General features: G+C 46.5%; 3 protein-coding genes across 4 annotated transcripts; 2 read left to right on the forward strand and 1 right to left on the reverse strand.

The window, feature by feature from the left end:
* Positions 1–309: 309 nt before the first annotated feature.
* On the reverse strand, positions 310–1,242 carry LOC118220383 (somatostatin receptor type 5-like). Its single transcript, XM_035404249.1, has one exon. The coding sequence runs from the start codon at positions 1,240–1,242 to the stop codon at positions 310–312; it is 933 nt and encodes a 310-aa protein (XP_035260140.1).
* Positions 1,243–7,716: 6,474 nt separating this feature from the next.
* On the forward strand, positions 7,717–14,424 carry LOC118221830 (tubulin beta chain). Of its 2 annotated transcripts, XM_035407229.1 has the most exons (5): positions 7,717–8,032; positions 9,811–9,991; positions 10,102–10,210; positions 12,348–12,458; positions 12,994–14,424. In XM_035407229.1, the coding sequence occupies exons 4-5, from the start codon at positions 12,398–12,400 to the stop codon at positions 14,049–14,051; spliced, it is 1,119 nt and encodes a 372-aa protein (XP_035263120.1). In that variant the 5' UTR covers positions 7,717–8,032; positions 9,811–9,991; positions 10,102–10,210; positions 12,348–12,397; the 3' UTR covers positions 14,052–14,424. The 2 variants fall into 2 exon arrangements, with proteins under 2 accessions (XP_035263120.1, XP_035263119.1); XM_035407228.1 differs by lacking the exon at positions 9,811–9,991 and having other exon boundaries at positions 7,727–8,032.
* On the forward strand, positions 10,217–12,341 carry LOC118221831 (piggyBac transposable element-derived protein 4-like). Its single transcript, XM_035407230.1, has 2 exons — positions 10,217–10,655; positions 10,783–12,341. The coding sequence occupies exons 1-2, from the start codon at positions 10,463–10,465 to the stop codon at positions 11,580–11,582; spliced, it is 993 nt and encodes a 330-aa protein (XP_035263121.1). The 5' UTR covers positions 10,217–10,462; the 3' UTR covers positions 11,583–12,341.
* Positions 14,425–15,170: the final 746 nt, after the last annotated feature.

A 15,170-nucleotide genomic window follows, 5' to 3' on the forward strand; every position in this document is an offset into this window, starting at 1 on the left:
TGGGCATGGTTTACAAGGTATGCTTCCAGTTGAACTTGCCGCAAGCATTCAAGAGCACATTATAGACTTAGCTGTTAGCATGAAACATTGAAAAATGGGAAAATAATTAACCATACATATTAAATAGCAACATAAGGACCAACGATATTAGTGGCTCTTTTGTTTGCAAACTGCACATAAAAGAGACGGACTACATTGCATTCTGTAAATGGTTCAGTTTAATAAAAATGGAAGGGGTGAACAACACCTGTTCACTGTCACCTCTTCAGGTTCGCAACTACGCGTTTAATTTATTCATCAAATATTTACTCAGTCGCTGGTGGAGGAGCAGCAGATCACCTGACCCGGGCCCGTCTGGCAGGGAAGTTTGCCGGCTCGGAAGAGGAAGAGGAGGGGCTGCAGGCAGGCCCTGAGGGTGATGAAGGAGTAGCAGACGGGGTAGATGTAGCACTCGAACGCCTCCTCGGGCAGGATGTGCTCGTAGGGGTAGACGGCGACGGCGGGCAGGTAGCTGACCAGCACGACGGCGAAGACGGCGAGGACGGTGCGGAAGGCCTTGCGCTTGACGGGGTGGACCTCGTCGCCGGCGGGGCCCGAGCGGCGCAGCGCCCGCAGGATGGACAGGTTGCAGAAGATGAGGACGACGAAGGCGGCCATGAAGAGGGCGATGAAGATGCAGTCGTTGTGGCGGAAGTCCACGCCGGCGACGTAGGCCGAGTAGCCCAGCGTGAGCGCCCAGACGGCGGCGGCGCAGCCCGCGCGGTAGCGCGCGTGGCGGTAGCGCATGAAGGCCACGGGGTGGAGCACGGCCGCGTAGCGGTCCAGGCACACGCAGGACAGGAGCAGCGGGCTGCCGATCTCGTTCAGCCCGAAGAAGAAGAGCAGCGAGCGCTGCAGGCCCGCGTCCCCCAGCAGCAGGTGGTTGGCCACGTGGGCGGGCACCATGGCCAGGTAGACCACGTCCAGGGCCGCCAGGCTGCCCGTGAACACGTTGGAGGTGGAGGCGTCCACCTGGCTCTTCAGCAGGGCCCACAGGACCCTCAGGTTGGCCGGGAGGCCCAGGGCCACGGTGAGGATCTCCACGGCGATCCAGAACAGGAAGCCGGCCGCCGGCTCAGGGCATTCGGGCTCGCCGTGGGCGGAGCCGTGGGAAGAGTTGCCCGCGAGGTGGGAGGGGTCGTAGGCGGAGCTGTTGGAGAGGAGGGAGGGGTTTGCGTAGAGGCGGTTGATGTCCACACGCATGGTGGTGCTTCACACACAAGGACGTCTGCTGTACAAAACAACCTCTGATTTAAAAAAAAGAAGAAAAAAACACATTTAAAGTGTGTTAAACCAGAAAAAAGTGTCAGTCTGCACTTGGACCTATGCAGGCTGGGATAGGCTCCAGCCCCCAACTGGATAATAAACGGGTTTGATAATGGATAGATGGACAATGTGATATGTGTTTGTATGGAAGACTATTTCTCAAGGGCAGTCAACCAGTAAAGTCAGCCAAACCAGTTTGGGTACTTAAATCAAATCAAAAATGTAAAATGTGCTTCAGGTAGGATATAGTTCTTGGGAATGGTTCTTGAATGTCCACCCAACTATTTTTCTTAAGATGTTTTTAAAAAAAAATAATTTTCATAATTACTCCCCCTTTACTTTAAACCAGTTCCATACCCATTTTTTCAAGGTTAATGATAATTTAATGTATCGCACAACATATAAAATGCAATCATACTTTCATTATACTCACTGCCAACTCATGCACCCACCCCTCTTTACAACTCACTCCCTAAGATGCACACACACACGCACACAGACACACACACTGTTACGACCCCTGTTGTAAGTTTTGCTTACATTTGTCTCTGTTGTGTGTGTGTTTCATCTTATTGGTTCGTAATCTGATTGTCTGTTTGTTAGCCACTTACCAGTGGCGACTAGCTCTTTGCACTCGTACTTGGTGTCTTGTGTATAGTGATTACTTCGATTGACTTTGTGTATTCAACCCAATTTTTTGTTTGATTCGGATTCCCGTCTCGCCCTCCTGGTTTGTTTGCCACTGAGTTGTTCCCTTTGACTCCAGTTCTTGCCTTTGCACATCTAATTTTTAGCGCTTTGTGTGTCTGACCATTCGTTCTGAATATTCGATTCCGATTCTCACCTAGCCCCTCTGCTTTGTTTGCTTATTGGATTTTACGCTTGACCATTCGCTCGTTCTCAACCTCGACTCATTTCTCCGTCTGCTCACCGTGTAAAGCTCCGGTTAGTTTGTGTGTTCCCAGCTGGACTACAAATCCTTCCATCGGGACACAAGATTGTTATTGTGCTTTGTTATTTTCCCTTCATTCATTTTGAAGATAGGCTGGGTGGAGTTTTAACTCACCGTTGGGGGTACGCTATTCAAATTTTTTGTTTCAGACTACCGACAAATGGTCCAAAGCTCAGCGTTCAAAGCCGCCCTATACCTAGTACCCTTCGAAGACTAGCCGGTTTTCAGTTACATTTGGTTAGACAGATAGGGACCAGAGTTACTGGTCAGTTTGCAGTACGTTTCCCCGACCCATTTTCTTATCATTCGCCCTGTTACGGTCAGACCCTAGACCAGGTTGTGACACACACACACACATACATGCACAGAGGCATACATACACACACATACACAGCGCTGAGAGATTCAGAACCTTGGACAGCATTGGCACCACTCACAGGCCTATTAGCAGCACAGTAGCAGCTGTGGCTCTCTGTAAACTCTCTAAGGTGTAAGATCACAAATATGTGATTAGAATGTTTTTTTAACTGAACATTCATTTGTTCATGTTGCAATCACTACTGGTATTTGAAAGCAATGGAGTTCCCAGGACTTTTCTGTTATAGTTCTAACAAGTAATAAAAGGTGGCAAGTGGAGTATTTTGTGTTTGTCTTGTCTGTGTTCATTCCTCATTGAAAAATTAATTTTAAGGAAAATCTAAGGTGCCTTCTTTTTTCCTTGTTTGCCATGTTACACTATGGTCAGCCCAAGCACTGTGCCATAGTGTATGTAGAATGCATATGGTACTCCTGAGAAGCATGATTTAGGTGAATCCTGAGACCAATCAAATCGGATTCAAATCTGGAGGTCAAGACTGAGGTAACCTGCATTCAAAGCTCTGTCACCCAGCATGCAAACAGCCCGCAGAGCCAATCTTCACCCAAGTGTGCATGACCAACATTAGCTTTTCAACTAGCGGCCCTCACAATCAACCAGCTGCTGCTGCTGAACACAGAACACTAGACTTAGCCAACTTACACACACAAATGCATGCAGAACATACACACACGCAAACAAACAAACACATGCAAACACATGCGCACACATGCGCACACATGCAAGCATGTACACAAACACACGCATGCACAAACGCTCTCTCTCTTACGCACATGTGTACACTCTCTCCCTCACACACACACACACACATACACATGCACACACGTGTACACTCTTTCTCTCACACATGCACACACTCTCTCTCTCTTATGAACATGTACACTCTCTTTCTCTCTCTCTCTCTCTCACACACACACACAAACAAACACATACTGGGTGTGACAGTGTGTGGAAACAGACACACAGTATACCAGTGAGCATTGTAAATAGCCCCAAGCTGCATTTCTTACCAGAGTGAGGACGGCTCCTCAAAGTAGCCCCTTAGCTGGTCTAATGGCACACAGCGATTGATTCCTGTGTGCTGTGCTCTTTATAGCTGTCCAGCATGAACACCTGGAACAGGTGAGCTCTAACACCAGACAAACTCATTTAAATAAAAACAAAACACAGAGCACCGCAAAGCACAGGTGCTTTTCTACAGGTAACCGATGGAAATTTGTTTCAGCACCTTTCACCTATCTACCTGTATTCTTTTCTGCCTGTCTGTCTCTGTCTTTCTGTATTGACCGATACAGTTAATTATGTGTGCTCATTAAAGACAGTGACTCCCATACAATTTGTTCACCTTCAGCTGTAACATGAAAATATTTTCTCTCGGAACATGAACAGTAGTTTTATTGTTTCTATTGTATAAGACATGATGACCATTTGTGACATTGCTATAAATATCATGTTCACATATAGTTGTAAGTAAAGGTTAGTGAACCCTTTGAAATTACCTGGATTTCTGCTTTAATTACTTGTTAAATGTGGTCTGATCTTCAGGAAATTGTACATTTGAATCACCCCTCGTAAAAAACTGCCATTTTTGTAGAAATTGGCATGTTTCAGGACTTAATGGGTGTACATGAAAAAGCAGGAGTTCTCCTAGGGGGAACTGTAATGAAGGAACCACCTCCCATGATTGACACTTTTCACAAGACCAATGACAGTCACACAAACACTACAAAAAGGTGTCCTGTGAGAACATCATGTGGGCCGTGCATATGCTCACAGCCTGGGGTTACCCTCGTACTCATCAGCGCGACTGGTAATGCGTCCGGCCATTTCAAGTTTGTCTCCGCGCAGATTTTGGCCAGTTCACTCTTTAGAATCCCATTCTTTTGTCCCACATCTGCTGCAAATTTTGATTGGTGCGGGCAGTGGAGATTCTTTTTAATGTTCGCAGAGGCGCAGTACAGAGTTCTTTAACCTTTTTTCCTCGTGAAGTGAGTGCTCCAGTCACTTCTGATACTACCAGGAATTCCAAACATGCAAATGACTTACTTCAGACAGTTTTTGCATCTGCCTTCTTGCAGAAAACATGTAAAAAAATACACATCACATACACATCATTTTGGCATCTGGATCAAAATCTATTTGAATGTTTACTAAATGAATCCCAAGGTGAAGGGTGTGCAGCTGGTGTGGTTTTTCCTGTGCTTTTCCTATGTTGTGTTGTTGGCAAATTAGGCAGTAATCATAATGTCGGCTGGCAATTTGTGAAAAACCTGGTGCGTACCATTCTTTGTCTATTGCTGCCGTTATCCCCCCCCCCCCCCCCCTTATTTGCTCATGTGGGCCATTCCATTGGACATTGTGGGCAAGATAAGGCTGAAGGGCAGTGGGCACCACCAGGTGGCCGTTCCTGAGAATCCTGCCTCATGACACAGGCCCTTGGCGCCTGTTCAGCACAGCTGGATTACTGCGCTAGCTGGATGACTGCGCTGTGTAAAACCCGGAACCATCCCAGATCTGGAACAGGGACTGAAGTAAAAAGAGCTGTTTTACTCAGCGAGGTCATCCAGCTAACTCAGTAATCCCGCTCTGTGGAAAAGGCTCCTGGTCTGGCAAGATTTGTGCTTCAGTTGATGCGCCGTGTGCAGAGCTGGTGAACAGACGCGCTTTTAAAATTCGATTCAGTATTCAGTGCGGCTGCCCTCCCTGCCTATACACTGTACTACCCTGCCATCTAGTGGCTGAAAGGGGTCCATTTAAGATTTTTTTTGGGGGGGGTTATCATACACTGTGGTGATGGGTGAATGAGGTTTCATGCAGGGTCCCACCCCTGATTTGGGGGTCCCAAATGCTTATTTCATCCTGTCTTTTCTTCCTGTGGCTACCACTACTAATAGTTGTGGTTGTGGACAGGAGGGGGTGCATTCTTCAATAATTGGTTCCTCCCCAAACCATTACACTTCTCTCTTTAGATATACAAGGAAAAATCCCAAGCCATCAAATAAAGACACAATCATGTCAAAACAGTACAACGGTACTGCTTACGCTATCTTGATAAGCATGTTACAATGGGTTAGCCTTTATAGCTGAGACACCAACTAGTCCCCCATGACATCAGCTTTCCAACAATACAAAACGTGATTTCACTGTATTATGGAGAGCCTACTGTAAGTTTTATATAATGCTGATCCAATCGAATGTTTTGCAACTGGGCACTGTCACTTAAACTCACTTGCTGGCTCCCTGTCAGCATAGTAAACAGTCTGTATTCTTTTGGGGTCTGATGAGAGGCAGACTTCTGTGAATTGCCCTACAGACTCACTGCTGTTATTGCACTTAAGGGCTATGCAGCCAAATATTAGACTTTAAGTTACTTTTGGACAGCTGGGGGGGACTCAACATAAAAACGTCTGTTTCTTTATAGTGGTAAAACATATGTGCATGTAAATACCATGTAAATACCATGAAATGAAAGTTGATTGTCTGTCCTTTGGTCCCATATTCATCTTTTGATCTCAGATCTAAATGCCTTAAGTATATAGCTAAATAACACATTTGACTCTACTGTTCCCCTACTTTTGGAGGGAACTGGATATATTCGTACAGTGTCACCTTCCACTGTGAGACCTGACAAAGGCCTATGGCAGTCGAAACGTTGTCCGTTTTTATGCTTTAAACATTTTCCAATAAAGAGTTTCAGCTGGAGCAGAGTACTGCGGGTCGAACGTTTTTTTTATTTTTAACATCTGATTCTCCACCCAGCACCATTGGAAAGGCTGGGAGTCCTATGCATTGAGTTCTAAGTTAATAAATGGTTACTCGATGTATGAAAACATTGGTTAACTAGGGCGGTTGAAATTTCAGCAAAATTTATTTTTTTATTTTTTTGCTGAATTATGGCACTTGGACATTGCTATAAAATGGGGTTGATAACTATGTTATCCAGCATAAACTGTTAGACATATGCGTTTGTATTTATTTATATATTTTACATCATAGATGTTAGTCTAGTTACCAGCTGCACACACACACAGCGGCAGTGTAGTATAATGGCTAAGCAGTTGGTCTTGTAACCTAAAGGTCGTAGGTTTGATTCCCTGGTCGGACACTGCTGTTGTACCCTTGAGCAAGGTATTTAACCTTATCCAGCTGTTTAATTGGATATTAGTTGCTCTGGATAAGAGCGTCTGCTAAATGTCTGTAATGCGATATATCTTTCCTATAGAACAAAGGCCCAGCCTAAAACAGCTACTCGGGAATACAAATGATGCATGAACACATGCAAAGGAATAAAATAAAGTTACCAATGTATTCATATGTGCAAAATTTTAAGTACATTTACAGGTGCGTACACTTGCATGAGTCTGAATATTGAATGTCTCTCTCCCCAGCATACTAAAAATTAAACCCTTACACGTCTCTTCGGAGAACCCGCAACTGGGGGAGATATGGGCATGATTGGGATATAGTAAGGCTCACAGACTTAATATTGTATTATATCCTGAAAGTACTGAAGTTATGCTTCTAAAACAGGGAACTAACAAATTAGAATTACTGATAAAAAACCGCATGCTTGGAAACACGCGCATTTAGAAGCAGCTATCGAGTTCTTTACTGAATAGACATTATTCATATTCACGCGAACAATAGCAGCGTAGCCTATTGTACCAAATACTGTATGGTACGATTTTGACTGGGCAACATGTTATTGGTACAACTGTAAACTCGTAGATGACAAGGTGTTTATGTTTATGGAACATGGATGGTATACAGTGACGGGATTTTGACCAACATAAGGCGTTATTAAGGGCGGTACCAAGAGATCATTGTGTTCGTACACAATTAGAACGCAACTGACAGTGACGTGCTTTCGGGTCACACGAACAATCCATTCATCGTTTCAGTTCCAAGAGAATTTTACGCATTCTGTGAATACGTCTCTTTGTGCCGCTGGATTCGCGCAGGTGCAGATGGTGTATGCTAAGGAATGCTGTACCAGAGTAGATGGTCTGTGTCGTCATCTCGGCAAACCCTTGACTGTCCAAAATACGACTGACACCTCATTCCACTTTCAGCACACTGCTAAATACCCCGTCAACACTGTTTTTTTTTTTTCAAATTATTCAATCCAGAGTTTTGAAATGCCTGTCACATTATTCTGGCTAAGAGCTCGTCCAACTCTTGTCTCCGGTCCTTCGTTGTCGTGGGGATGACGTAATTCTGCAGCATACTACGAGCACATCAGCTGAAACGGCAGACGTCGTGATCCGGCATCAGGAGCAGACCGAGCTATCACAGAACCTTTTTTAATTCTAAACCCGCTCGCCCTAGCTTCCACCATCAAAATGCGCGAAATAGTCCACCTGCAAGCCGGACAATGTGGAAATCAGATCGGAGCCAAGGTAAAATAAGATAAAGCAAAGAAGAAGGGTTTAGAGGGGCGCCGTTTATGGGTAGTTGTACGTTCAAAGAATGAATACATCCATCCAGAAATAGTAGCTTGTAGATAATTGTTTTCAGAACCTGAACATGATGGGTGCCGATAGTATATTCGCTTGTACAGTTATGTTGCGATTCATTCTCGTCTTGCTTAATTATATTTCATTCATTTATGACAGTATTTTCTCAGCACCAATAGAGGGGGACGCGAATTCAAAGAACACGGGGTATGTGCTGAGAATTACGTAATCACATGAATCGTTATATTTCACAGGTAGCCTAGTGAATTATTGTCAGCCGCTATAACCCATTAACATACTGACGTTGGGATCGTCGAATAGTGTATTTTACCCGCGTCGGCATTGTTTGTGAGGGCCTGGGTGGACGTTTTCCGTGAGACCCAGTGGTAATGGGAGGGGATTCGTGAAAATGGCAGCTCAGAGGCGACCCGTTTCAGTCAAAATGTTGTAAATCCGTGCAGCATTATTTCACTAAATCCGTTGACAGCTGATAAATAAAGGACAATGATCGCATACATATTTTGCTCGATTGAATATTAACGATCACATTTGGAATCGAACACTAATGTTTTGAGGTTTGCTATCCACTCTGTCTTCTTGGTACCCCACCCCACCCCCGCTCTTTCGCACTTCCTTTCAGAATGACTCTCTTTTCCTGACCAAAACAGTATGAAAATAGATATATTATAATAAGCATAAATAAGAAAGACTTCACATATATTGTATGTGTGCATGAGATCTTGTGGATTTATCATAGTGTGTTTATGTGTGTGTGTGTGATTAAAAATATGGAATGAATTATATTGTATGAAAGGCCAGTAGGACCAGGGGTTGGAAGCCACATTCCTCAAGGTGTGTGCTGTTATCACCAGACGGAACTGGTTTGACTGCTTCCTGTTGCCCACCTCTCACCCCCTGCCTTGTGTTAAACATCAGGCTAACCCTTTGGGTCTGCCCCCTCAGACACTACAGCAAGGTGATTGGGGAGGTGCATTGCCCTGCGACTGACCATTGTAGGCTCCCACTAATCAAAACACGGCATCATGCACAATTGTTTATGGTCAGCCTCAACCCTTCCCCAAACAGTTAGTGGTTCTGGATTCTAGACTGAGAGGACAGAGGGGAAATTCTTATCTGGCAGATAAGAAATGGCCTTGAGATAAGTGTGCCTGCATGCCCAAAGTAAGTGCCTGGACGTTTGTTTAAGGTGAGGGACAGCTTATTATACTAATTAATGTATATTGTATATAGTATTGCCTGCATGTTAGAATATTTTTTATATGACTAATGGTAGGACCGCCCTGTAGTAACTGTTATCTGCATGCTTTAAATGTGTGTTTATTAGTGTTTGTTTACTATGCTAGCTGTTTTGTGTCTTAACAATTTACCATTGCTAACGGCAATTGCATTATGCTTAAATGTCAGTTCATGCTAGCTAATGGCTATTGTTGTATGAGTGTTGAGAGGCATCGTAAAGGCAACTGATAGTATGCCAGTGGGTCGGCCTCAACATGGCTGCCCGCTGCAAGTATAGCTAGGTGGCCTCTCAAGATGGCTGCTATATCTGTTCACTGAGTCTACCAAGATGTCCGTCTATTGCTGTAGACTCTATTGTGGCAAATAGTAGTTATGCAGTCAAATGTTCAAACAGTTGTACATAGTAACTAGTTTATAATTTACTGTTCATTTATGTCACTGAATATGTAACCCCTCCCCTTTAGGACCACACCTCATCATACCTCATCCCCCACATCACTGCCCACCTCCACCTGTCTGCATTTCCTGGACTGCAGTCGTAATAAAGTTGAAAGAGTCGGAATCCTTGTTGTTGGTGTTCTTGCTGACACCCCGTGGCGATCGCACCTTTAGTGACACCCCAAACCTAGGGATCCAAGGGAGCAGGTACAGTCTGGATAGCAAATAAATTACCCAGGAACCCTGCTCATCCTTACAAATATGAAGTTAAGATATTACAACACGTCTCTCTCTCTCTCTCTCTCTCTCTCTCTCAGTTCTGGGAGGTGATTAGTGACGAGCATGGCATCGACCCCACGGGGACATACCACGGTGACAGTGACTTGCAGCTGGACAGGATCAGCGTGTACTACAATGAGGCCACAGGTGAGAACACAAAACCACACACACACACACACACACAGTATTTTACTGCATCAAAATGAATCGGACACAAAGCGTGAGTTTTCGCTTGAAAGCAATGCTTACACACAGACCGGAGTGTGGAGAAGACTGGAAGACAATGGACGAGATTGACCTGCGTGCCTACGTGGGGCTGCTGATCTTAGCCGGTCCAGAGGTGAACCTACCTCCAACCTTTGGGATGCCCAAACTGGAAGAGCCATTTTTCATGCTACCATGCCCCTGAAGTCCTTTCACACTCTCTCGAGAATGATCAGATTTGACAGCCGTGAGTTCAGACGGGCGGGGCGTGTCCCAGACAAACTGGCGCCAATCCGGAACGTCTGGGAGAAGTGGGCGGAGCGTCTACCTTGCCTTTACAACCCTGGGCCTGAAGTGACCGTGGGCGAGCAGCTGGGTCCGTTCAGAGGTAAAATTACAATTTCCCCGTCTGTACCGTGAAGTGCACGTCACTGTTGAACATACTCACCATTTGGCCGATTATGTTCTGTGACACTGATAAAAAAGGAAATATCTCTCTTTTCATTTGTCTGAAGGTTGCTGTCCTTTCCGGCAGTATATTCCCAGCAAGCCGGGAAAGTACGGAATCAAGATACGGACCCTCTGTGACGCCACATCCAGCTACGTGTGGAACATGCAAGTGAACACTAGGAAGGCTGCCAGTGGAGCTCTGGAGAAAAATGGAGGCGTGCGTATCCTGCTAGACATGACTGAAGGTCTGAGGTGGCGCAATATTACGTGCGACAGTTCCTTCACCTCATACGAACTCGGCCAGGAGCTCCTGAAGAGGAAGATGACCATGGTGGGCGAGGTTAGAAAGAACAGAAAGGGCCGCGAGGTCTTCTCCTCCAAGTTTGCCTTCATCCCCTCCGCCACTCTTGTTTCTTACTGCCCGAAGAGGAACAGGAGCGCGGTCCTCCTGAGCACCCTGCACAAGGACGCTGAGGTCGGTGACGGCGAGGACAGGAAGCCAGCCGTCGTCATGGACTACAACCGTAGCAAAGGAGGAGTGGTCAATCTGGGAAAAGCCACTGGAATTTACAGCTGTAAGCGGGTGACCGCCCGCTGGCCCCTGGTCATCTTCTACAACATCATCGACGTGTCCTCCCACAACGCCGTCATCATCTGGAACAAGCTCAACCCTACCTGGATGGCCGGCAAGCGGAGTAAGAAGAGGGCGTTTTTGGACCAGCTGGGAAGAGAGCTTGTGACCCCCCAAATACAAAGAAGGGGGCACCCCCACCCCGCACGGCGGCTCCGGCGGCCCTCGCGAGAGCCGTCCAGGGGGTGGAACCTGGCCCCAATCCGCCCGAGGTTCCGTCTGCAGCCGCTTTAGCCGGGGGAGGCAAACGCAGGAGATGCCATTTCTGCCCAACGAAGAAGGGCTGTAAAACAAACACCACGTGCTGCAAGTGCGGGAAATGCATCTGCAAAGAGCACGCTTGCAGGCTCGCGTACTGTCGCCCATGCGCCGAGTGGAGAAACACGCAGCCAAGCGCTGGGCACTCTATTGCCCTGTAAAATAATAACAAAGTTTAAGAATGTTATTTCTTATGTTACCTTTCAGTAAAATACATTGAAATCTTGTTTTGTAATTTTGTAAGCTATTGGTGTGCTATCTCTTTCTGAAGAACGAAAAACTGAATGGAATCAATTTTTTTACACTTTTGAAGTAATAATATTTTTTTTAATTAGACAGTGCACACATACAAATAAATTCATAATCAAAGTTAAGCATCACACGTCTATTACAGCAAGAAAAGTCAATTGTGTGTTTTTTTTTGTAAAAATGAGTGGTATAGACAGAATAAATGCAATCACTGTGGACTATTCGCTGATTTGTTCATGAGTGACAGGTTGTTTCTACATGAAAAATATATTTTGGGTTTAAAATTCAATCATTGGGGGATAATGAGGGTGGGTAATTTTTGACTCTGTAGACATGGGTTGCATGCATAATATAAAGATTGCACAAGGGTGATTTACATACACATTCACCCACACAGGCATACACACACACGCACACACATGCACACGCATGTGCAGACACACACACACACACACACTCATGTATGTAATTGAATATTTTTGGCATTTCCAGGTGGGAAGTTTGTTCCCCGGGCCATCCTGGTGGACCTGGAGCCCGGCACCATGGACTCAGTCCGCTCCGGGCCCTTCGGACAGATCTTCAGACCCGATAACTTTGTGTTTGGTGAGTGGCCATGCGTTCCACCAATTACACACTAAGGTAACACATCTCTGAGTCCCTAATTGCATTACCTTACATTGCATCCTTTACACAAATGTTCTTATCCAGAGTGATTTACAAGGAGCATTAAGTACGTCCAAACAGCTTGATCAGAGCAGCCGAAAGAAGAAAAAACCTGGCTAGGCTTTTGTATGTTTTGTACAGTCCTCCATGCCAGGGATACTCAAATCTGACCTTCCAGGTTAGTAGTACTTCTGTTTTTTCTATTCTGTATGATAATCCATAGACCAATGATGTGACCGGAGATCACACTCACCTGGTGCGTCAGGTTTAAATCAGTCCCTGATTGGAGGGGAGGAATGAAAACCAGCAGTACTACTGGGCCCCATGGGCCAGATTTGATTATCCCTGCACTGTGCTGACCAATGACCACTCTGATTTATTCTGAAGTCATGCTGACCAATGACCACTCTCTGAATCACATTGATGTCGTGCTTACCAATGACCACTGTCCTGTTCATACTGATGTCATGTACAGGCCAGAGTGGCGCCGGAAACAACTGGGCGAAGGGCCACTACACAGAGGGGGCGGAGCTGGTGGATTCGGTCCTGGACGTGGTGAGGAAGGAGGCTGAGAGCTGCGACTGCCTGCAGGGCTTCCAGCTCACCCACTCCCTGGGCGGGGGCACGGGCTCGGGCATGGGCACCCTGCTCATCAGCAAGATCCGGGAGGAGTACCCCGACCGCATCATGAACACCTTCAGCGTGGTGCCCTCCCCGAAGGTGTCCGACACGGTGGTGGAGCCCTACAATGCCACCCTCTCTGTCCACCAGCTAGTGGAGAACACGGATGAGACCTACTGCATCGACAACGAGGCACTCTACGACATCTGCTTCCGCACGCTCAAGCTCACCACCCCCACCTACGGAGACCTCAACCACCTGGTGTCCGCCACCATGAGCGGCGTCACCACCTGCCTGCGCTTCCCCGGCCAGCTCAACGCCGACCTGCGCAAACTGGCCGTCAACATGGTGCCCTTCCCCCGCTTGCACTTCTTCATGCCCGGCTTCGCCCCCCTCACCAGCAGGGGGAGCCAGCAGTACCGCGCCCTCTCCGTGCCCGAGCTCACCCAGCAGATGTTCGACGCCAAGAACATGATGGCGGCGTGCGACCCGCGCCACGGGCGCTACCTGACGGTGGCCGCCGTGTTCCGCGGGCGCATGTCCATGAAGGAGGTGGACGAGCAGATGCTGAACGTACAGAACAAGAACAGCAGCTACTTCGTGGAGTGGATCCCCAACAACGTCAAGACCGCCGTCTGTGACATCCCGCCGCGCGGCCTCAAGATGGCCGCCACCTTCATCGGCAACAGCACCGCCATCCAGGAGCTGTTCAAGCGCATCTCGGAGCAGTTCACCGCCATGTTCCGCCGCAAGGCCTTCCTGCACTGGTACACCGGCGAGGGCATGGACGAGATGGAGTTCACCGAGGCCGAGAGCAACATGAACGACCTGGTGTCCGAGTACCAGCAGTACCAGGACGCCACCGCAGAGGAGGGCGAGTTCGAGGAGGAAGGCGAAGAGGAAGTGGCCTGAGCTTTGCTCTCTCCACACCCACGTCCCTTCCCCTCCCTTCTCCCTTCAGTCTGTTTTCTCTCTATCGCTCCTCTACTCCCTCCATCTCAGGCCTCCCCTTTTCTCTGTGGTTAATCTGAAGAGCACACATTCATTTTTTCTCATGCGTTGTAGGAAGAAAAAAATACAGAGTTGGTGTAGTGACATTGGTGATGTTTCTGTTGTTGTTGTTGTTTGGGTTTTTTAAGTTATTTGTGCTGTGCTACATTCACTTTCATGCTGTGACTCAAAATAATGAACAGCAAACAAATTCTACGACAAGGAGGAATAAACAAGTAATAATAAAATGTCTGTTTGACTTTGATTGAATAAAGACATTGAAAACCTGGATTAATACTGTTTGAGTTGTGTTTTATTCAACTGTCCATGTTATCAATTCATTTATTTGTCTATTTCTTATTAAGTTTGTGTGATAGGATTGGCAAACTAGACTCTTAAACAGGGATCTGAAACCTGGGTTCTGGAGAGCCGCAGGTTCTGCTGGTTTGTGTTGTTACTCTGCACTTAATCAATTAAAGTAGTTCATTACACAGTTAACTCACTTCACTTGGTTACTTGGATCTGAGGGTGCCAATTCGTAGGTGAAAACAAAAGCCAGCAGACTTGTGGCTTTCCAAGACCACGGTTGCAGACCCCTCCTCTAAAACATCTGAAATGCAATTTTGAAAGATTGGAAACATTCTACTGGAGGACAGCATTAACTCACCTGAACATTTGGGTAAACTCCCTTGCAAGAGCAACTTAGTGGTCTGCAATCCTGGTCCTGGAGAGCTGCAGGCTGCCACTGGATCTTGTTTTCTCCTTAATCTGAGCAACCACTTCAGAACCAAAAAGCTTAGGGAGGTGAGCTGACCTTGTAATTTCAGTAGCAGGGGTGTAGGGGAATCATTTAAGCTCAGGTTAATTCCAAATGTCAGATGAGTCACTGCAGGAGGTGAATCTCACCCTTTGGTCAGTGAGGTCAGCTTTGGATGTTAAAAATAAATTTTCTGTCACAACTGAGACAAGCTCTCATAACGAGGTGGTGCTAGATGTTATCCTCTGGAGGTGCTAAGCTTGGAGCTATTTAATTATTCATTT

This window comes from Anguilla anguilla, chromosome 2 (genome assembly GCF_013347855.1).
Source record: "Anguilla anguilla isolate fAngAng1 chromosome 2, fAngAng1.pri, whole genome shotgun sequence".
NCBI classification, from domain to species: domain Eukaryota; kingdom Metazoa; phylum Chordata; class Actinopteri; order Anguilliformes; family Anguillidae; genus Anguilla; species Anguilla anguilla.